The 23,040-nt window shown below is 40.8% G+C and overlaps 1 protein-coding gene across 1 annotated transcript in view; it reads left to right on the plus strand.

The window, feature by feature from the left end:
* LOC111655265 (plexin-A1-like) overlaps positions 1-23,040 on the plus strand; it is a 254,910-nt gene that overhangs the window by 215,412 nt on the left and 16,458 nt on the right. Inside the window, exons 20-28 of the mRNA XM_023406597.2 lie at positions 3,852-4,086; positions 9,753-9,901; positions 13,828-13,925; positions 14,431-14,589; positions 15,824-15,890; positions 20,491-20,637; positions 21,268-21,427; positions 22,653-22,756; positions 22,849-22,945. Of these exons, the coding sequence (XP_023262365.1) occupies positions 3,852-4,086; positions 9,753-9,901; positions 13,828-13,925; positions 14,431-14,589; positions 15,824-15,890; positions 20,491-20,637; positions 21,268-21,427; positions 22,653-22,756; positions 22,849-22,945 (1,216 nt within the window). The remainder of the gene's footprint in view (positions 1-3,851; positions 4,087-9,752; positions 9,902-13,827; positions 13,926-14,430; positions 14,590-15,823; positions 15,891-20,490; positions 20,638-21,267; positions 21,428-22,652; positions 22,757-22,848; positions 22,946-23,040) is intronic.

The raw sequence follows: 23,040 nt of genomic DNA on the forward strand, positions 1-23,040 counted from the left end.
ACCCACCCACCCCCCAATCTCCTGCCCCTTTTAAACTTATCACCAATGTCCTTTCACAGTCATTTCACTATATCTTTATGACATTTACTCCCCGCTAGCTACAGCCAATATACCTAGAAAGCCACTGACAGCACATCCATGTAATTCAGTATGATAGCTCTCAACGGATACAGCCAGCTCCAAGGTGCAACTCTCTTGAATTTTTTCTCTTTTTTTTACCCTCCCTTTTCTCTTTTTTTGAATGAAATGTCATGTTGAATATCGGAACGATGCGATGTGTTGGCGGGGGTGGTGGAGTTAGTCCTTCGCCTGACAATAGCCGAAGAAAAAATAGAGCTGTCTGTTCTTATCTCTTCTATGGTGTGTGTGCGTCTGTGGTTGTATGTGTGTGTGTGGTGTGTGTGTGTGTGTGAGTGAGTGTGTGTGTGTGTGTGTGTGTGTGTGTGTGTGTGTGTGTGTGGTTACATGCACTGTGTTTGTGCCTCGATCCTTGAGTGTACTCATATGTTTGTGTTTGTGCGCACATCTTTGTCTGCAGAGCTGCAGAGGACACAGCTGTGGCACAATAATATTCCCCATGTAGAATGACCTACATACAGGGGACCCCAATGGGTGTCCAGACACACTGGGCTTGTGTGTGCGTGTGTGTGCGTGTGTGTGTGTGTGTGTGGGTCGGTGGGTGTACAGTAAGAAGTGTTGAACGTGTATGTCAGTGTGCCTTTGTGTGTCCCCTCAGATGCTCAGCTGTGTGTTGGCAGCTGTGTGCCTCCCTTGAGTTTTTCGAAGAAACTTGTTTGTTGTTTTGGCCTTCAGCTTTTTAAGTTCCTCCGTCAGTCCTTCAGTCTGTCAGGAGAATAAAAATAGAAAAATGCCCAGAAAATGTGTCACCAACTTATTATTCCTTATACTTGTGCTGTCTTCAAATCATCAGAGGATATGTTTCCCCCTGGTTAATTATACCAGATATACCAGTGACCTCTGATTTTATATTAAGGGCTAACAACGCAACCATATATCTCAGAATTTCACAAATCTAACATGTGTACTTGTATTGAAGGCCTCCCACACCCCCATGACCCAGGCAAACTCTCCACTATCAAAGAAAAGCTACATGTTTTTCCCATTTCCTAAAAACAAACAAGTTGAAGTCTCATTAATATTTAAATGAAGTGCCTTCCAGCATTTTGTTTCATGTGGAAACATGTTAAACAGCCACGACAGACGGCCGAATCAGCGCCACCTTCAAATGTATATTTCCTGAATTTACTGTTATTTAATGTCCTTTTTCACAGCAGACATTTGACCTGTCACAGAAAAGCACAGATGGCACTAATAACATTATTGATGTCTCTGTTCTGTTCAACAGAGCCATCATTAACGAGACACTTGTTCCGTAAGCTGTGACAGTGTTGACAGTGAGCCGGCACGAGCAGTACCGGGACCCTGAAACTGAAGCAGTTGAATGGAATTAAGCCATCGTAAAAATAGATATTTACACCTGTGCTTTTCCGCTATGACATGTCAAAATGTCCTGTGTGAAAAGGTGTGAGATGAAACCCCCTCCCATCCCATGCTGACACTGACAACATATGATAATTTGTTCTAATATTTCTTGTGGGACCTACACACAGTGGCATGGACTCACTTGTATCACCCGTTAATTGCAATATAAAGGATAATCAATTAAAGTCTGGAGAAATCTCAAAATTGACTTGCCACTAGCCACTTGTGGTTAGGACAACAAACTAAGACAAAACACAAAACACAACCATTGACATGTCATCACTTAACTACATCCCAAATGTAAATCCAATATCCACTCTCTTTATAGCTCTGTTAGCAGCTCGTCAATACTTATGTCTGTCTGCTGGGTTTATCATATGTACATGAAAACTGATGCTGCCTGATGCCGGTGGAAAGCAGTGACGGGAGCTGAGAGAAGGAATTCACACATTAAAGTTGCAGGTGTAAAACCAAAACAAAAGGCTGGAGATGCCCCATCAAGCCGAGTTACCTCTATCAAATTACACAAGCCATCAAAGCACTCAGTCCACAGAGAAATGCACACAGCCTGTATTCAGGAACTGAGCCTTAAAACAAGCCGTCATGACTTCTGTAAATTTGTGATGTCACAACAAAGCAGTCACAACCCTCAGCCACGCCCCAAGTACCACCCACCTGGACCCACCATCCAACCTTGCAGGATCTGGTTTCTCTGAGTATTTACCCGAAATCTGCTATATTTTTATTTGATCACTCAGAAAAACAGCCAGCCAATCATGAGAGAGGTTCAGAGCCTCCTCTCTTCTGATTGGCTCACCGACTTCAACTACAGTGAGATGGCTTTTGGTTCTTAAAACCACAAATATATCTTCTTATGGATATTAACACTTAAAATAAAATACTGGAAAAATTGTAAAATAGGATACAAGGACCTTGTAGCTGCATCAGATTGTGTGGACTCAGTATCGTCTTTCTGCAGCCTAATTGATCAAACCTCATGTGATTGGCTACCAGTTTTTATACACTTTAATTTAGCTGAATTTCCCTTTGCAAACAAAGAACCTGCTCATGTCCACAAAGCGAGCTGGCTGCTTAATGCTATACAAACTAGTTTAATTGTCTAGACTATTGCAAACTTAATTTGTAGGTATTGACTACATTGATATTGATATAACAGCTTCTCTATTTTATTTTTTTTTTTCAATCAGACTTTGATAATGTTAACATGAAAGTGCACTTAGAACTTCAAAGTGCATAATCACACCTCATTTGAATCGGTTATCAACCCCCCTGGTGGATAGCTTGATTTGATGGGTTCCTTTGCTCTGTGTGCATGTGTGTGCGTGTGTATTCTTTTCTCTGAGACACACTTATGTAAATGTAGTTAGTCAGAAAAAAAAAAACATTACATGTGTTTGACTTCCCATAATTAGCAAGGCTCCTTGGGGAGAGATTTAAATGCTGGTGATTACTTTGTTTGATTACTTATAGTGTGTCTGGGTGTGTGTGTGTATAGTGTATACGTGTGTGTTGAGTGTTCTGCGTGTCTTAAGTGTGCGTAAATGACTTTAACATTGTCTGTGTCTGCCTCCACTGCACTGCTTTAACTTTGTTCACCCCTTCCTGAGCGAAGTCAGTTTTGACAGTAAAAAACGAGAACATTAACAAATAAAATATCCATCTTAAAAACCAAAATATTGTGCCTTGGTATTTGCAGACAATGCAGAATCATTAAAAGCACTGAGCAAGTTAACTTGTGAGATCTTCATTATCAAAGCCCTCTGAAACTGCTCCCCTAAAGGCAAGAATCGAAAACCTTTCCTACAAATAATGTTCACAGCCAAGGTGATGTAAGCCTCCCCAGTCTAAGCCTGTCAGATATCAGCCTGTTTAGTGTGAGCACAGAACAGATAAAAATTTAATGATCCTTGTGGTAGAAAAATCAGGTCAACCAACTTCTCTTTCATCAGACCACCAACTTTTGATCTCTTCAGACCACCTCATCTATTTTCAAACCATCTGCTGCTGGAGAAGTGACCGCTGACTGGTTTTTATGTCTCTCTGGAAGGTGCTCATTCAAATTCCCAGACTGGCTGAAGAAAATCTTATAGGGGGAAATAAATAAGTAGTAATTTCCTCTCCCTTAACGACTGCGGTGGAGCTGCTTTTGAGCAATGCAATGAACCTTCAGCTCTGATAACGCAGCTGCTCAGCAGCCGCCAGCAGAAGTCTGGCGTTGCAGCTCTGTGGTGAATAACTGTGTAACTGTATGAATAAAGAAGGAGTTACAGGAAGTTCTGTCTTTTCTCTCTCGATCATTAAAGCATCAGTTGTGTTTGTGTGTTCAGATCCGTGCTGGGGGGTTTGAGTACTCCCCTGGGACTCTTCACATCTACTCAGACAGCCTGCTGACGCTTCCAGCCATCATCGGCATTGGAGGGGGTGGTGGTCTGCTTCTGTTGGTCATCATCGCTGTGCTGATAGCCTACAAGAGGAAGTCGAGGGACGCTGACCGCACCTTGAAACGCCTTCAGCTCCAGATGGACAACCTGGAGTCCAGAGTGGCCCTGGAGTGTAAAGAAGGTAGGCGATGCAAACAGTGTGTACACAGTTTTATCCAAAGCCTTTTAAAATTAAAACTTAAACCATTAGAAAAGTGATTAGTCAAATCATAGGTCATATAGAAAAACTTTTTAAATGATGAAAAGTTAAGTATATGGGCATGATCTGGTCACTGGTGATAGAATTTTTTTGTAGACACAAGTGCAAAAATATAAAACATTTCACAAAATGTTTAGATCAAATGAATAATAATAATAACAAAAAAGAATAATGGAAATCTAGCAGTTTGCTCCTGTTTCCAGTCTTCATGCTAAGCTAAGCTGACATTTAGATTGTCTTTAATGTATATCAGACTGGGTCTATATTTCTTTAAGTTCATATTAAATAACCTTTTCACCTAAATAAACTAGATAACAGTCCCAAATGTAATAAATTAGACTATGGCCACACAAAACACAGCACTCTCCTGTCTATATCTATCTATAGTTCCTACATATTGTGCTGAGTAAACTAGTTTAAAGATAAGCCACTGGCAATGACACTGGTTGCACTGTGTGAGTCTGCTACGCTGACTGAGTACATGCAACAGTACATGATAGAAAAAGGAAGTTGGAAGTTTCATGATATGAATGAGCAGGTGGAACAACGTTGAAGGATATTCCTGGGGCGTTTTATAGCCAAAGAAATAAAGCAGAGAGAGATATATATAGGTGGTTACAGACAGAGCAAGAGACACCATTGATTTCAGTTGCCGTCATCGCTGACAACAGTGCGTCTGCAGGGTATTTTTACTGAGGTGAATGCACAACTGTGTCATAACTGAGTCATAGCAAATAAAAAAAACTGTTTTATTTATGAAAATACAGAGCTGATATAAAATTATACATAAACAGAAGGAACTCGAGGCCAGTTTAGTTACAATTAGAATAGAATGAATGGAAGATGATGCCTTTATTTGTCATTGCACAGCTGTACAATGAAATTTAATGCATCTCCTCAGTCGCACATACTATTTTTTAAAATTTGCCATCATCATCGTCGTCAGGCAAACCAAAGGGTGCTGCATGTTTCCACCTCTGTGTGTCTTCACCATAGACTGTATATAAAGATGGACGAAGCCTCTGTGAAGTTCTGAAGAGTGGTTTTGAAGCTCAGAGTATGCTGCTTTGCCGTCACCTTCTTGGCAGTACCTGACTCCTCTCCTGGCTAATCCAAAAATGGGCAAAGAGGTGGGGCGTGTGTGGAGCCGAGACTTCGGTTCATGCTGGTTTGGTGGCAGGCATACACTCACCCGCCTGTCACTCAAAGCAGCCACGCCCCCTCCATTATACATAACTTTAAGTCTAAAAAAGTGAGATATATCATGAAGGAGGAAATTAGCTATAGAGACCAAAACTGTTTTGTGTATCAGGCTGTAAAAATGTGAAGTTGGGCATTTTAACATGGGAGTCTATGGAGATTGACTCACAGACTCTAATGGCCATTAGAGGACCTGTAGTTTTTGGCAGTCTGTGTTGGCTTCATTTTTCAGCTGCTTTTCACTCACAGGTATGAAATACTGACATGACACACAGATGGAAGAGAAAGTAGCGGAACAAACATTCTAAAGTGTCTTAGAAATGTGTGTTTCTGTCTACTACAGGCATCTGAAAAAGCTTCAGCACTCCTTGATATAGATTTTCCACGGACAGCAGGAAGTGTACCGGCTGGACGGACACTATTCTTCCAACAAGATTTTTCCTTCATGTGTTGTTTTGATGATGGTGGTGGAGAGAGCTGTCTAACATGTCGGTCTGAGTAAAAACACACCACAACATTGAAAGACAGAGAGCGTACGGAGTGTTGGGAGGTAGATGGTGAGAGAGGGGGTGTATGAGGTCAAAATAACAAGGGGGATTATTTGCAGAGAAATGAGAGGTAAAATGAGAGAGAACAGTGAGAGACGGCCCGGGCTGAGAGGGACTGAGAGGGGGCTCATGTTTGTGGCAGTGTAGATGACTGATGTAAGGACAGCCCAGCTGTTTATACTCGATATAATGGCACCGGCACACACGGTTATGGTACAAGGTTATAATGTGATTACATTACCGCCGTGACACAGAGTCACAGCTCTATCAGGCACCAAGGATCAGCTGTCAAACAAAACACTGCAACTTTTGATTTAAAGTACTACAGTTTCTGACTGAGGTGACATTTTTAGAAATATGTTCTCATCTTGTCGTAGTTTAAGATGTTATTTGTATTTTCCAAGAAACACAGCTACAAACATCCTGCTCTTTTCCTCAACACGAAGCCAGACAGTATTCCAGTCAATAGAAATAGAAGCATTCAGTTTTCTCGGAAGTGAAGCATGGCCTTATTCCCACCCCCACCCCCCACCCCCAAAAGCACCCCGCCTTGCCTGCTGCACTCCCAGCTGGCCCGTAGAGACGAGACAGTTCGCGTGGGCGGAGGAACAGATGAAGTAGGCGGTCCACTGTGAGTGTGTGTGCGTGCGTGCGTGTGTGTGATAGCAAAAGGAAGTGTATGTGCGCGAGGGTCGGCTTCGTTCGAGGAGCGTTTAGGGGGAAGAGACAGGGGACGTTTGGTTCAGTCAGCCGAGAGAAGCAGACATCACACTGTAGACTATCATCCAAACTATCATCAGCCATGGATCGCTACATATTAGAAATGACAACTGCTGACTGGCAAGAGTCACTCTTGAGTCCAGGAGAGGTAATATAGATGTTGTTGAGATGCTTCGTGAACAAACAAAACAAAACGCAAATGGGCCCTCAAATAAATTCAGGGGCAAAGTTTTGTTTACAGGCCAATGTAAGCGCAGTCAGTGTTGCTACACTTTCACATCCCAGGCTTTCTGTAGAGTGAAGTCTTTTTTTTGTGTCAGAAACTTGAGGATTTTTTCCTGGAAAGAACTAGACGATACAAGTTTTTACAGCAGCTGAAGTGAAAGCTCTTATCAACTGGATGTAAAACCAAATTCATGTTACAGCAACAGGTGAGAGTGAGACGCCAGGTCATCAGTCAGTTGATTGCACATCCTTTTACTGGTCACAAGCATTAAAGTGTGTGTTTCTGTGTCTACACTGGTCGATGGCTGACTTTTGCAATTATTATTGCTTTCTAATTTTCTGCATCACAATATTAGTTTGAGTTTAGTAAGTGAAACGTCTCCCCATTTTTTCTCCTCACTTTCTATCAAGTGAAACATCCTGAGCCCCCTCCTTTGCAAAGGGACCTCACTTTACTCCAAACTGTTGTGAGCAATGTTGAACAGAAGGTTTAATTCAAACTGGTCGACTTAAAGGACGAATATGTCAGCAGTAGGAATGACTAACTTTTACTCAGTGGAGAGGCAAAACAAGAAGTAAACACAGCGGGACACACGTTTGCTATTTCCTACCTGTTGTTACCTTCCTTCGTCTTATGATGACGTCTTTGCAACTGTCTCAAAAGTAAAGAGAAGTTTGCGTTAATCATCAACTCCATGTGATGTGAATAAATAAAAGATCGATTAATGGATAGAAGAGACGATGAGAGATAAGATGACAGAAGCAGCGGAGTAGATAATGGAACGAGAAAATGAAAGCAAAAGAATGTCTGAAGTGTCTCCTTCTCTATCTAACCCTTCCATCTCTTCTACTGTATTCTTTCCCTTTTTTGATCTTTTTCCTCTTCTTTACGTCATTCTCCTCTGTGCCTTTATCTCCTTTTCTCCTCTCTTATCTCCATCTCTCCACTCTACTTTCCTCTTCTTCTCAGGTCTGACCTTTACCTTCCTCTTAGACCCAAACACTTATGTGCTCTGTTCCCTGGATTTCCTTTCCTCTCTGTCACTTTTTTTTTTTTACGCCCTGATCTTTCTTTCTTCTTGTTTCTCCTCTTTCCTTATCTTCTTTGCTTCCCTCTCTCCATCTCTCTTGTGGACCAAGCAGTCCAATAACAGCTGGGGGAAATTATGCATGAAAACTCATCCGTCGCTCTCTTAATAATTATCCACTCATGCAATTAATTGTCTTTCCTTTCCAGGAACTTTGTTTTCTGTTTCCTGGTTCTGCTTTTCTCTCCCCGGGCTCGTTTTCCCTATTTTTATTCCATTATATTTGGGTCTTTTTTTTTTTTTTTTTTTTTTTTTTTTTTGGACAAGCAAAGATTGAATTTGGCAGAACTCAGACACCAAGAAGAAGAAATTCAGCTCCTTACATTTTTCAGCTTCTGTCTTCCAATGAAATGTGGATTTTCCTCTTAAGTGTCATATTCAGATTTATACAAATTCTAAATTAGACACAAAACTCTCTTGCGTTTTCAACCCCACATAATAACATGTCCCTGACTAAAAGTATCTGGATCTGTTATTGTTCTTTAATGGCTGCCTATCCCTGTATTCCCCTCATGCTTCTGACTAGTCTGCGTTTTAGTTCTCATTTATTGTGTTTGTGGGCGTTTTTCTCCTCATCATATCTTTATGTTCCAGCCTTACTGTCTAGCCTCTTTTTATAAGACCTAGACACCTGAAATGATGCACTGTGCTCTGTTAGCATTGTCTTTGCTTTCTGTGTCTGGCTCCTCATCTGACCCATATATCCTGTTCACCGTGCTGTCGTCATACTGTTGTACACTTCGAGCTTAATCTTGTGCTGTGATTCTTATATCCACCGTCCATCTTTGTAATCATTGCCATCAGTTGATCATAGTGAGGGAGCGTCATGTAATTACTGGATTACCCTCCACTGCTTTTCATATCATAATGAAATTGGGATTGCAGTATTACAGACTGATAACATCACGCTAGTAGAACTTGTCACTTTATAATTCATCTGTGCTGGCAAGTTTGTGCTTTCCATGGCCCAGTGGGTATTGTGGAATTTGTTGTACCAAATGTTACTGATAATATATTTAAAAAAAAAAAAAACTTGGCTTCAGTCCCCCTGGTTTTGCATTTCAGCAAACACAATTGGCATTTGTCATAAGTGGGATGCCAGATTTCTAAGAATTACACTTAAAAAAGCTCTGAAGTACCAACTGGAGAGGAACAAAGCTCTTCACTGAGTGAAAGAAATTAACACCAATCTGATACATTTATAGTATAGAAATTATAATATTAATGAATTCATAGGAAATCCTGCTGTTGGTAGACAAGGTACATCAGATAACTGACAAGTGCAGACAATGATGTGGAGACAGTGAATAAAACCAATGCCGGAGAAATTGTGTAGCATCCTATCGAATGTTCAAACGCAAATAACTATAGACTGTTAATGTACTGCAGTCATCTACAATCTGCTCTTAACCAACTTAAGACAACATTTTAAAGTCAAAAGAAGTTTGTTGTTTTTAAGTTTGTGAGTAAAAATGAAGGAATTTGACTCTTATCTTTCACTTTAGTCCAAAATTTTACATCTAGCAGTTTGATAAATACAAGCTCAGGTCCTTGTATGTCACTGGCAGGTGAAAAAAGAAGATGCTGGTGACAAGTGGCCTCGCAGATGTAGCACATTTCTGCCTGGAGTTAGCAGTGACCAGGATTTCAGTGTTTAGCCAAATGACTTAATCAAAATTTTGAGGAAATTCAGGAGAATAAGTTCAAACAATTTATTCAAAAGACTTTACTATCTACTATTATTATGCTTCACCATCCTTTATCCTGACATCGTCTCTGTTTCTCCATCTGCCTCTTTTCTTGGTAGCTTTCGCAGAACTTCAGACAGACATCCACGAGCTGACCCAGGAGCTGGACGGGGCTGGGATCCCCTTCTTGGACTATCGGACGTATGCGATGAGGGTCCTGTTCCCTGGGATTGAGGACCATCCCGTGCTCAAGGAGATGGAGGTACGGGTCAGTACACCACCAACCGAACTTGAAACTGAAACAACCTTACCAGAAATAATCAAGGGGTAGAAACATTCAGTAGCTGCTTATGCTAACTACAAGTAGCTCCCTTCAGCAAGATGAGAACATACTGTACATACGTGCAGAGAAGTATTTGTGACAAGTGCTTTGGAAGTTGGATTTAATAGCACAGAAATGTCCTCTTGGCTTTGGTGCTTAATACCTTTGTAGCCATTACTCCATGACAGGTTTCATCAAAGACAGGTCTCCGAGATGCGAAGCAAGAAGAACTCCACACATGCGTCACCTTAAAGCAATCTCATAGCCCATATTTTACCTACTTTATCTTAATGTATTCAGCTTGTCTCAGTGAATGCGAATGACTTTTCAAGAGCCTTAGTCATTAGTCTGAACTCATGGGACAGATGCTCATCACGCTCTCATGATGTGGGGAAGTGGAGTTTTCAAAGTGAGATTGACTGAAAAGAAATGTTATATAAGAAATACACGAAGTTAAAGGATGTAAAAAGAGGAGAGGAAAGATGAAGCAAAAGATGAGAAAGCAAAAGCAAAAGATAGCGAGAAGATTAGACCAGAGAGGGAGAAATAAGATTCAGGGTTACTGGGATTGTTACTTGCATTATACATCACTGTTAATTTATTAATTAAGCCAGTACATGCAACTACCTTTCAGCACAGCTGAATGGAGATAGTGCACCGGATTTATAAAGACGTTTTACTGCCGAGGGAAGTAGAATTAATAGTATGTCAACAGAAACTACCCTCCTCCAAAGCTCGAAACCAAGAGTGCCAAGTTTGTAATCAACAGTATCATTAAGACGTAGACTCTGGTGCTGCTCCATTGACTTTGATTGGAGCACTGACTTTTTGGAGTCAAGGAATAATTTGTTTGACCTTTTACAGCTTCATTTAATCGCTCTAATCCAGACAGTGGATTTATATTCCTAGAAAAAAAAAGCCCTCTGGGGTTTCATAGATGCCATTTCTGCCTTTTTTTGATTCGTTCTTAGTGACTTATCCGCTGCTATTTTTGGCTAGAAGGAACAGTGGTGATTACTTAAACGCAAAAAAATTATCCCCGGATACAGAAAAGAAGCTAATTATGGTTTCCAGCAGAGAATAAAGCTACAACGTAAAAGTACTTATAATGCAAAATATGAAAGAGTTTACTGCTTTCCTGCTTTTCAGTCACGTGTAAAGCTTCATGACATAATTCACTCCAGGGTTCGAGTTCTACAGCCTTTCTAAGGAACGTGACTCTAGTGTTGAACTTGCTTATCAGATCTAAATTGTTATTAGATATAATTAGCTTGAGCTTTCAACAATTATAAAGCTATAAGTAACTAAAACTTGAACATTTAATTACGTTTTTCAATCTCCTTTTATTGTCTGAGGCACCAGAAACACTAGTTTTCACTTATGCTGCTAATTAAAGTTCACAACCTATAGATACAACCTGAAATTGAGATGAGTATAAAATGTGAAATGTTGATTAAATGTATTAAAATAGCAAGTGTAGCCGACTTTTTACATTTCAGTTTTCATTAGATAGTCATTTCAAATACTCAAGGTGCCAATTGAAAATGATTAACCTAACAGGATTAAAGCATTGACATTATATGCATTAAGATTTAACCTGGGTACTGCTGCATTTAACATGATGTAGAGAAGATGATGTTTGAGGACTTTATTGTGTTGTAGGTTTAATTTCAGATGGATAAAATTGCCATTTTTGCCCTTCAATCAACAATCAATAACCGATAATGACAAAGTGAAGACACATCTTTAGAAAAGTTCAGCTGGGACCCTTTTGGCCCACTTGTCATGCACAGTGTCTTGACTGAGGATTGATCATCCTGTCACTATGACGATAAACAGTACACATGCTTAAGCTTTAGCATGTGTAAGATCAAGATACTGCGCTGTAGAGACTCCACTCTGTGGCTGAGATGTCGCCTGACCTAAAATCCCCAAAACGTTCATGCACCTTTAATTTGTGGTGCCAAGCGGCCATAGATTTAAAAGGATCTTTCGTATTTTATAGTTATGTCTAGACTTCCTTCTTCTTCTATCTGTATTTCCCACAGGAGCTGCTGGTGTAATCCAATGGCCTGTGTAAACCAATGCTCCTAGCTTTATTGCTCTGTGTGACTGCTTTCGCCCCTAAGCTAGACAGCTACAACGCACACCAGTTGTGCTCTCTCTCTCTCTCTCTCTCTCTCTCTCTCTCTCTCTCTCTCTCTCTCTCTCTCTCTCTCTCTCTCTCACACACACACACACACACACACACACACACACACACACACACACACACACACACACACACACACATTGTCTTGCATATAGCTGGATGTACCCTTCCTGAAATTCAGTAAAGACTGTCTGTACATGCATCTCCATCTGTCTATCTTTCTCGTTCCCTCTTGCTCTCACTCTCTCTTTTCACACACACACACACACACACACACACACACACACACACACACACACACACACACACACACACACACCACACTCAGTATCCACCCTGGAGGCCTGAGAATCTCATTTAGCACTTAAGAGAGAGGCCTAGACACTTTATAATGGCACATCGAAGGAGAGAAAGAATAGATGTTACAGTGGTACAAAAGGATGACAATAGGACGCCAAAGAAAGAGGGAGGTGGAAATGATGTGTTTGTGTGTGTGTGTGTGTGTGTGTGTGTGTGTGTGTGTGTGTGTGTGCGTGTATGTGTGTGTGTGTCCGTGCACGACAGACACACAATGACAAAGAGGAGGAGAAATTAAAATGGAAGAAAGACCAGTGATGTGAAACAGTCAACAATAAAGTGCGAGGGAGAGAATTAGAGTGGTGAGAAAGACGGAGCGAGCGAGCAACAGAGAGGTGTCTTCAGGGGCTTTAGTGTGTTGTTGATGAGTAGTGACAGGTGCCAGCCACTGGAACAAGCAGGGTGCACCCCTGTCACAAATCCTGACACACACACACACACACACACACACACACACACACACACACACTGTCCTGTTGTTCCCCCACGCTTCTTCTCCTCTGCAGCACTTCCTTCTTCGTCTGTTTGACCAAAGATTCTCTCTTTCATCCTGGGCTGGTTCAGGCCAGTCTGATTGGATGTTTATGGAGTTCCTGGTGACAGCAGGTTGTTGAGGCGTTCTTAAAACATTGAGTTAAGGGCTTTCAATTAATAAAACTGATTTTGGTCAGAAGCTGTCAAAATAGGGCATTTTCATACATTATTGCACTGCAAAAGTCTAACAACAAACAGAGATCGAGATTAAAGTCATAGACAAAGACAATCTATGAATACACAGGGAGCCCAGAGTGCTAAAACGCACGGTCATTGGTCAGGACCAATGATTAAAATTCTCGTCTTTTAGCTAGAGGATGCTTTGAGCCATTCACCCCCTGATGTCAAGAAGACAATTATGTCAAATTGTCTGCTAAAATCACTTGCAGCAGGAGAGAGAGTAGCCAATCAGTCTTTCCTTGCTGTTTACAAGCCAATCTCAGCTCATCATACGGCGAAGAAAAAAAAAATGTCTGCTCGCGGACGTGCTCAGAATCCGTCTTCGCTCAGACTGAGTCAGAGCTTTGTTTTGTTTTTTTTATCCTGTATGTTATTTGAGGTATTTGGCAGTTGATTGCGCACGCACAAGTTTCACACTGGTATCCATGACTTTTCAAACAGCTTTTCATTCCGCAAGTTCACAGTGCCTGTGTAGTATTTATGTGCTGATACGGAAAGTCTTAAAGATCCCCTCCGGACTTGCTTTAAGGCTTTTAAGATGTTTTGAATAATCAGTGTTGTGTTATATGGTTTTTTTTACACAGGTTTAATTACCTAAAAATTCTTAAATTAATCTAGTCTCTGTTGTAACTCCCCTGTCTTTCTTCAGGTCCAGGCAAATGTTGAGAAGGCATTGACGCTGTTTGGCCAGCTGCTGACAAAGAAGCACTTCCTGTTGACGTTCATCCGAACCCTGGAGGCTCAGAGGTGTACATCTTTCTTTCTTTGTTATAAATAAATAAATGTTATAAATATTTATTTTTTTTTTAAAATATTATTTTACAAATTCCAACAGCTTAAATAAACAATGTCTCCCACTTCTGAAAAATAACAACATAAGAGCAAAAAAAATATCATTCAGCTGTGGAAATGCAGAAAGCAGTTAAGCTGCTGGTTTAGTTCAGCCAAAAAACAAAAATGCCCTCTTGGAGAGAAACACAGTTGTTTGTCTTTTGAAAAGCATTTTTTTATTACCTGTTTAATTTTACAAATATGACATAAAAGGCTGTGTTTTTGCCTTGGATTCAGACAATAAAGGCAAACTTATAAAAAGAGTAAAAACATTTGCTTAGAATTACAGGAAAGCACCGAATGGTTTATGGAAAACCAGAGTCATAGATTAAATGTGCATTAATAGTTAAATGAACTGTTATGAGGATGGTGCACGTGTATTTTGATGAGTTTTAATTAAAGAGTTTCAATGTATATCCAGGTCATTTTCAATGCGGGACAGAGGCAATGTGGCATCTCTGATCATGACGGCGCTGCAGGGGGAGATGGAGTACGCCACCGGAGTCCTGAAACAACTGCTGTCCGACCTGATAGACAGAAACCTGGAGAGCAAAAACCATCCCAAACTGCTGCTCCGGAGGTGAGGAAGAGACGGGGAACAAATATAGACTACACTGTAAAACATCATACAGGAATCAAATAATCTGTTATCTATATATGTAGCCTACATTTATTAAACTCAAGTTGATTTAACTTATATCTAATTCAGACTTTTTGAATTTAATATCTGAAGTTAGATAAACACAAAGATAAGCACATAGATAACTAGGTAGAGTGAAGATGAATGGCAAGAACTAGACAGAGAAGAAAAAGGAGATGAAGACGTACAGGACCAATTATTTATACGTCGTAACAGAAAGTTATAATTAGAAGAACAAGTGAACCACAAACCAAATCCAAGTATCTGTTAGTAAAATGTATCTGCCTCTTAATCGCTTCATCCAATATTTACAGTCCAACTAGCAGAAGATAAATTAATAGCATCCACCATAGCTTTACTGATGTGGGAACAAAACATAATGAAGTCTCACACACTCAGAGTCATTGTTACCAAAGCATCACATATTTCACAGGACGGACAGACGCAGACTTGTGCTGGGAGGTAAAAGCTCAAATCTGGGCTCGTCAGACCTGCCCTTCCACTCAAAGGGTTATAGTGCTTTGTTTTATGGGTCTATAATTTCCTAATTATTTCCAAGACATTCGCTGTAAAATATGTATCATGGAGTGTTTTGTTGATTTGTAATAAATTAATTCTATTTCATTGGCTTTTAGTCAAAGCACAGCAGATCAGGTCAAATTACAAAAATGTAAAGATTTGCCCACAGCCAAGCTTGCAATTCAACATATACTCTGTAAATATAACATTCCCAATAATACATTAATGATGAATTCATATTTACTTGAGTTTTCTTCACTTTTTGCCTTTTAAAAATTGGATCATTTTACCTTTGAGGGCCATAACAATCCTTCAGAAGACAGTTCTCACAGCTCATGTCCGCACTGAGGCCATTACTGGCTTTATGGCTTTACTGGCAAGACAAGAAGTTGGTGTCCGCAGGTTTAAATGAAACAGATCTTCTGTTACATTCCTCTGGAAATCAACTAAACTCTCACCAAACCTTCTGTCCTCGCTATTGTTTGTAATTAGTACCAAAATATGTAGCTCTTTCCAAGAAACTTCCTAGGAAATTACGAGGAAATTATAGACCTGAAATATCCACGAAAAATCGTGTGTGTTTTCATAAAAAAGGTACTCAGTAATTTGTGGCTTTTCTTTTTAATGTTGTGTCTTTTTTCCCTCTTTTCCTCAGAACCGAGTCTGTCGCTGAGAAAATGCTGACCAACTGGTTTACATTCCTGCTGTATAAGTTCCTGAAGGTAAGCCTGATGACGCGTAATCATATAATATCTTCATTCAATCTGTTTACTGTGTCTTTTAAATGCTAAACAATAGTCTTCATCTAAAGTGGATTTATATTGTGTGCGTCTATGCTGCCTGTATGTTAGAGAGTTTTATTAAATGCCTCTGGCTTATATTATTTCTCCACTGCATTTATCTCACTGTGGTTATTAAAAGGGTTTTTTTTTTTGTTTTTTTTTCCAGCTGCATATTTTCTTTGCCTTACACATACAGTAGATAATCAAAGCCTCCCAGCAGCACGCGTTTCTTCTTCTCTAAGTTGTTTAACTTAGAGAAGTTCCCCTTTTTTTTTTTTTTTTTTCCTTCCGTCCTCATAATTTCACTCCTGTAGCCGACATGTCCTCTTCCCTGATCTTAATGTCATCCTCTGGGGGGGGGGGTCACATTGGTTGTCATTATACTGTATACTGAGCATGATTATAGTGCGGGCATGTGTAATGTGCTGAAAATACATTCAAACTGTTATTTTAAATCCCTTTTACTTTCAGCCAGAAAATAATAAATACATGTCTCTGACCAGTGCATTTCTGATTTATAATTTCCACTGTTCGTTAGCTATGTAGGAATCCGAGCCTATTCATCTCCCTGTACAGCAGGAGCCATCATTATATCCTCAAAATGTAAATATGAGCATACAATTAGGGGAGCCTTAATGAAGGCGGTATGTGGAGGAAGGGCAAATTTCGTAGACAAGCATGCAGTGGCCAAAGCGACGAAGGCGGAAAGCTGAAGCTAAAACACAACAGTGTGATGCATGCTCTCTGTGACTCGTTAGCGGCTACCCACCTAATTGGCCCAGATGCTAACAAGGTCCTTAATGCGTACAACACTGGAACGAAGAAGGGAAGAGAGAGAGAGAAAGCGAGAGAGAGAGAGAGAGACAGAGGGGCAAGGAGGGAGGAGAGGAAAGGGTTAGAGGCGAGCATCAGAGGTGGTGGGCAGGGGGGAGAGGAATAGCGGGAGACATGACAATTAGGAGTTAAAAAGAGGTGAGGAAGAGAGACAGGAAGAAGGTGAGGAAGAAGGAGGTAGGAGTTGCAGAGGAATAGGCAGTGTGCTGTAAGGGATGTAAGAAGAGGAGCGAGGATGGAGGAGGGAAGAACATTCAAGTAACAGGAGAAAAAAGGCTGAAATTAAAGCAGACGGTGGAAAAGACATCGGTAGCAGGCGATCCTCTCCTAGAAATGACGTTTATACACAAGATAGCAACATAATTAATGTAATGAGGGAATGTTTTGTACATTTACATATTTGACAGGTTGCAAATATGTTGATACTGAACATATCAGTAAAATGTTCACGGACAACGAGTTTTGTTTTGCAGTGGCTACAGCATTATCAAACCTTTTTATGGTTCTGTTTAGACTCTCATGGCACTTGGTTAAATTTAGGGGAAAGACGGTGGTTTAATAAACGTCCAAACAGCCAGTCAAAACACGTGTTTATTTACATTTAATCAAAACCACCGTCTTTCCCTGGCCTAACTAAAGCATAAGATAGGACTGTGGATGCTTTGTACGGCCATCGTCCACCCCAACCACTTCCTGTTGACACCGCTGCTGTTAATAAATTGAGAGCTTCATTCAAACCCAGCCAGTGATTACGTTGCCACCACAGTGTAATTGAGAAAACAGTTCAGTTGTATGTGAACATAATTTCTTGGAGACATGGTTGTAGCAGGAAGGTTGAACAGAATGGAAGTTGGAAATTAGTTTGTAAGTAGCAGGATGTGGTTGAATTGCAGTATATCTTATCCTATCTATCCTATGGCTCATATTCGGGAGAAGGGACAAACAATCTGACCAAATATTATCTGACCAAAACAGGTGACTACTACCTCAGTCTGATGTGACGTATAATATAAAACCCAGGACATTAGCATCATATACGTCCTAAATAACAACAGTAGATACAGGAGGAACATAGTGTATGTGTGAATGTACGAGAAAGAGATGAAGAAAAATCGAGGAGGAAAATCAAACAGTAAAAGGTTGAAGATTGGTTTCACAGGGAGAGAGGAAAAAAAGAGGAATGTGTTAGAAAGAAAAAGTGAGTTGTTGAGTGTGCTTGAAGGTGAGACAGATAAATTAGTACTTTTCCCTGTTCTTGTCTGGACCCTCATGCATCTCCTACACACACACACACACACACACACACACACAGGCTGAAGTATATCCCTGAGCACTGCGCGGTCGATCATTAAACTCTCGTCAGGATGAGTATTGGCCGTGATGTGTCCTCTCTCTCCCCTCTAAACTGCCGCCGCTTCAGTCGGGAGTGTTTTCCTTGAGCCCAAGTGATGACTAATGACACCATTGATTGGCAAGTGTCTTTGATGGAGGGGAGAGTGGGAAACATATTTATAACATCTGCGTCTAGCCACATAAGCTCTCCGATGTAAACGATGGGAGAGACCTGAAAAAGATTTATATAACTGGTGTTTTCAGTCTGTCAGTCCTCCAGACACAAAGAGAAAGAAAGAGATGTTTACATAACACCACAGTGTCCTTCACATTTTCAGACATCACATCAAGAAGATTTCAAGGTCTGATGTCTAAAACTCCACTGCTGTGTTGCACCACTTGCAAAAAAAAAAACTGACTGGTCCGTCTATATTTTCCTCCTCCTCTTCTGTCTGCATCTCACAGGCTGGGAACTTGACTGCAGTGTCAAAATGACCATTTCCACATCTGGTTTTGAAGATCTGATACCAATTTAAGCCAATGCTACGGTGGCCCTGAGTGCTCAAAACACATGCAAATAGACAGAACCCAAGCAAATTCAGAAAAATATATCTGCATCCATTTGACACGCGTGTGCTGCAAATACTCACAACACATCGGAAGTGTTTTCAGGGGACGCGGAAAAATTGATGAACCTGGCTGGGACGCACTTTGTTGTTTAATGCTTTGTGCACTTTTGAAGTTAAAAGCATTGAACAACAAGTGTGCATGTTGCATGGATGTGTTATAAATGCATCCATTCAAGTGTGTCCCAGCCGGGTTCATCGCTTTTTACTGTCCACTGGAAACACTTCCGTTGCGTTGAGAGTATTTGCGGCGCATGTGTTTTAAAATTGATGAAGAATGATGAAGAGAGATGTTTTCTGAATTTGCTTGTGTTTTGACTATTTGCATGTGTTTTCTTAAGTTGAATGCGTTGAGCTCTCAGGGCCACCGTACAATTCCAGTTTGTTTGACCTGTCACTTCATGGTGTGATCAGCACGACGAACAACTGTAATACTCCTTCACTAAGTAGTGGAGTAAAGTTTGAGAGATGATACATTTAATGGTTTTTATTTTTTAATCTGTGCTGGTTTCACTCATTAACCTCTCTTTACAGGTGGTCTTAATGTTTTATTATAGAAACCTGTTTGCTTTTTGACCTGGAATCCACATTAGAGACTCACAGCTCTGTGGGTGGTTTTTGCACGTATACACAGCCTATTAAAGAAAGTTATGCAAACCATGAGTAATAATGACTTTTAAGTCATCAGAGAGGTAAAATTCTACCAGTGGACAATGACAGGGAATTTTACTAAGGTTATGTAGCCAATTTCTTTGGCACGCAACAGTCAAATTGCTTTCTTCTTTATTCGGGATGACACTGAGGTTTTGTGCCGGTAATATGGAAGAAGGGTGGTGGAGCTATAACTGGCATGCTTGGTCTCATGCAACATGTATTCCTGTTCAGAGGGAATACACAAAATACGGGAGGAAAGAATTGGAAATGAATACAGAGCAGCAGAGAAAAACTGGGTCTGAAATGTAACTTAAAGATTTGATTTGAAGATTGTGCGCCTGGGAAAAGCAGGTGTAAAAGGAGTGAGGCAGACGGACAGAATGAGAGAGAGAGAGAAAAATGCAAATTAAAAAAAGTGCGTGAAGTTACCGGAGCTCAAGAAAAAAAAGGAGCAGCAACACCACAAACTGCTCCACACAATTTTACCGCAATCCACTCTCTGCTTATTTTCCCAACATATAGCAGCTGAAGATGACTTTAGGCTTTGTAATTAATATTTCCTCACATACAGCCTCCTGCTGGATGAAGTGTCCTCTCCTCAACCAATATAACAAGTTTGGTGGCAGAAAACACTTCCTTGTACGTTTATTGCTTTCTAGAGATGCACAACTCGTGTCAAACAGCCTGTTACTTTATTTAGTGACACTGTTAATCAAGTGAATTGTGTGCAGCTCATTTACATTCAGTTTCTTAATATGCACTAAATAGAACACAAAATTTTGCAGGTCTGACTGCGTTTTTGCAGATGTTTCTATATACTGGCTTTAAATTGAATCGCTTTGTTGTTATTTAAATTCTGTTTTTAAATGACTATTTTTACTATATTTTCTCCAGCCAGATGATTATGAACCCTGTGAGATGAGTGATGAAGAAAGAAAAAAACATTTTTCAGAATCTTTTGTTGTGAAATTGTGGACAATGTTCCTTCTCTTAGAGCCTCTAACCGTTATTCAAATGAAAGAATTTGTGCAAGGAAAATCACTTCCTGGTAGAACTGCTGGCAATTCGTCTGTCTCTGTTTTCTCTCTGCCTAGGAGTGTGCTGGGGAGCCTCTGTTCATGCTTTACTGTGCCATCAAGCAGCAGATGGAGAAGGGACCCATAGACGCCATCACAGGAGAAGCCCGCTACTCCCTCAGCGAGGACAAGCTCATCAGGCAGCAGATTGACTACAAAACACTGGTCAGTAAACCCACTGTGTCCTGGAGGCTTGTGTCTGCCTTGCTTTGGTCTGAATCACTGCATGACTTGTTAAGTTTGAGTCACATTTGATAATGATGGAAAGTTTAAAGCAAACTCTGAGTAATCATCAGTAGAAATGTGGGAGCCTCCTTTTCCTAAATTAATCTGGACTCTGCTGTGGGGGGAAGGATTTCATCCAGGGTAAACACGCAGCTTCGGCTTCAGTTGTGTTTGGAGTGAGAATATGATCTGGCCGTGAATCGGCCCGGCTACTGCTCAGCGTTAATCACACTGTCTTTCCAAACAAAGCACTTCAGGTTTGGATTGGAAACGTACAGACAAACCTGGTTGTCAGCAGGATCTGCTGTAGTTGTTTTGGTCGGCATCCAAGTGTGAATCCTGAGTTATTATTTTCCCTAACAGTCTGAACGGACTAGGAAAATGTCCAGCTGATAAAATAGCTGCAAACAAACTAGGTGTGAAAATGTTCTCAGGTACTTTCAAATGCACCTAAACAATCATCTAAACATGTCAGTAGTTCACAGTGCTATTGCTGTGTCTCTACTTAAGCCTTTTTCTTTTTTTTTGTCTTTTTCCATTTCCCTTTGTTTCTACCTGTTTTTCTGCCAGACGTTGCACTGTGTGAACCCGGAGAATGAGAACTCCCCCGAGGTGACGGTCAAGTGTCTGAACTGTGACACCATCACTCAGGTCAAAGAGAAGCTGCTCGATGCTGTGTATAAGGGCAGCCCCTATTCACAAAGGCCAAAGGCTTCTGATATGGACCTGGGTAAGACAGACAGTGCTGTACATGCATGCATGTGCACGGGTATAATGATGGGAATGCACCCCAGCTTGTTTCAGCTTGAGCACACCCCCGTTCACATTATTCATTTAGATCCAGATGACCAAGACGGTGGACCATAGCTGCACTGGTCTGAACCGCTACCTAATGTTAGTAGATGCGGTAGAGGTAATGGAGATGGTTGGACAGGGGAACAATCTTTAATTATTTATTATTTATTGATTCTATAAAACAGGATATTCTGTGGAAAAGGGTGAAAAACTGAAGCTGCAATAGCCACCACAGTCTGGGACTAGAAGCAGTTTATAGTCAAATTCAGTTTATGGTATAATTAAACTTATATTAATGATTTTTTTTCTTTTTTTTTTGCTGCTTGGAGGCAAAGCAACCTGTAAACACAACATCCACATATTATCAGCTTATAAAGTGGCTCATTTACATAACCTGCAGGCACAGTGTAACATAAGCATTAATCAGGAGTCACGTCCGTGTCCGCACCAATTTCTTAGGAAAATAGCTGCTAAATATGTTCACAAACTGTGCCATTTGGTGGTGAGCAGGTAGTGTGCAGTGGGTTTATCAGAGCTTTTTTGTTAAAAACAGCCACCTGCTGCTGCTGCTGCTGCTGCTGCTGCTGCTGCTGCTGCTGCTGGCAATAACATTGGATTGATGAGAGCCTTCAGAATGAACCAAAACAGTAGAGTTTGCAAGCAAGTGGACTGAGAAAAATGAAGCGCCAAGTGCCAAAAACTGCAGTTCCTCAAATGGCAAGATGCTGACGACAGAGCAGCTCACTCTGAGCTACAAAGCCACTCTTCAGAAACTCAATGAGTGACGTCACAGAGGCTTCGTCCGTCTTTATTTCCCATCGATGGTTGCAATCCTGAAAAACCGAAACAACGAGCTAAAATCTCAAATGCTCCACAGAGCTGAAGGGAACTGTCAGAGTCAGATGAGCCATTGTTGATTTAAAAATATTAATTTGAGCAGTTTTTTTTACTTACTCAAAAACATGAATTGATAGATTGAAAATTTATTAATTAATGTAAACGGAAGATGATTAACATTAGATTAACACTAGAAACAATTAAAACGATATCTGATATCTGTGTTTTGATGGCCAAATGAAACATAAACACAAATACTCACAAATATAGCTCTCGTGCTGTGTTCTTGTGTTTCTCTAAACCTCTCGTCCCTCTTTTTGAAGAATGGCGTCAAGGTCGGATGGCCAGAATCATTCTGCAAGATGAAGATGTCACGACTAAGATCGACAATGACTGGAAAAGACTCAACACCTTGGCTCACTATCAGGTACTGGAGCACTCAAAACGGGCGCGAGGCAACAGTCGACAGCTAAGCCGGTTTCATACTGAGAGTATTTTGGTGTGTGTTTTGCTGCGCAGGTAACAGATGGCTCAGTGATCGCCCTGGTGCCAAAGCAGAACTCTGCCTATAACATCTCCAACTCCTCCACCTTCACCAAGAGCCTCAGCAGATACGGTACGGCTCCCGTTCTCCTCCTCTCTTGATCCTATTTAAATCATTCTGTCAATGATTCCCATTTCTCTAACTGCCCCCCCCCCCCCCCCCCCCCC

This window comes from Seriola lalandi, unplaced genomic scaffold, assembly GCF_002814215.2.
Source record: "Seriola lalandi dorsalis isolate HSWRI2012SDOR001 ecotype SW California unplaced genomic scaffold, Sedor1 jcf7180002054312, whole genome shotgun sequence".
Lineage (NCBI taxonomy): Eukaryota > Metazoa > Chordata > Actinopteri > Carangiformes > Carangidae > Seriola > Seriola lalandi.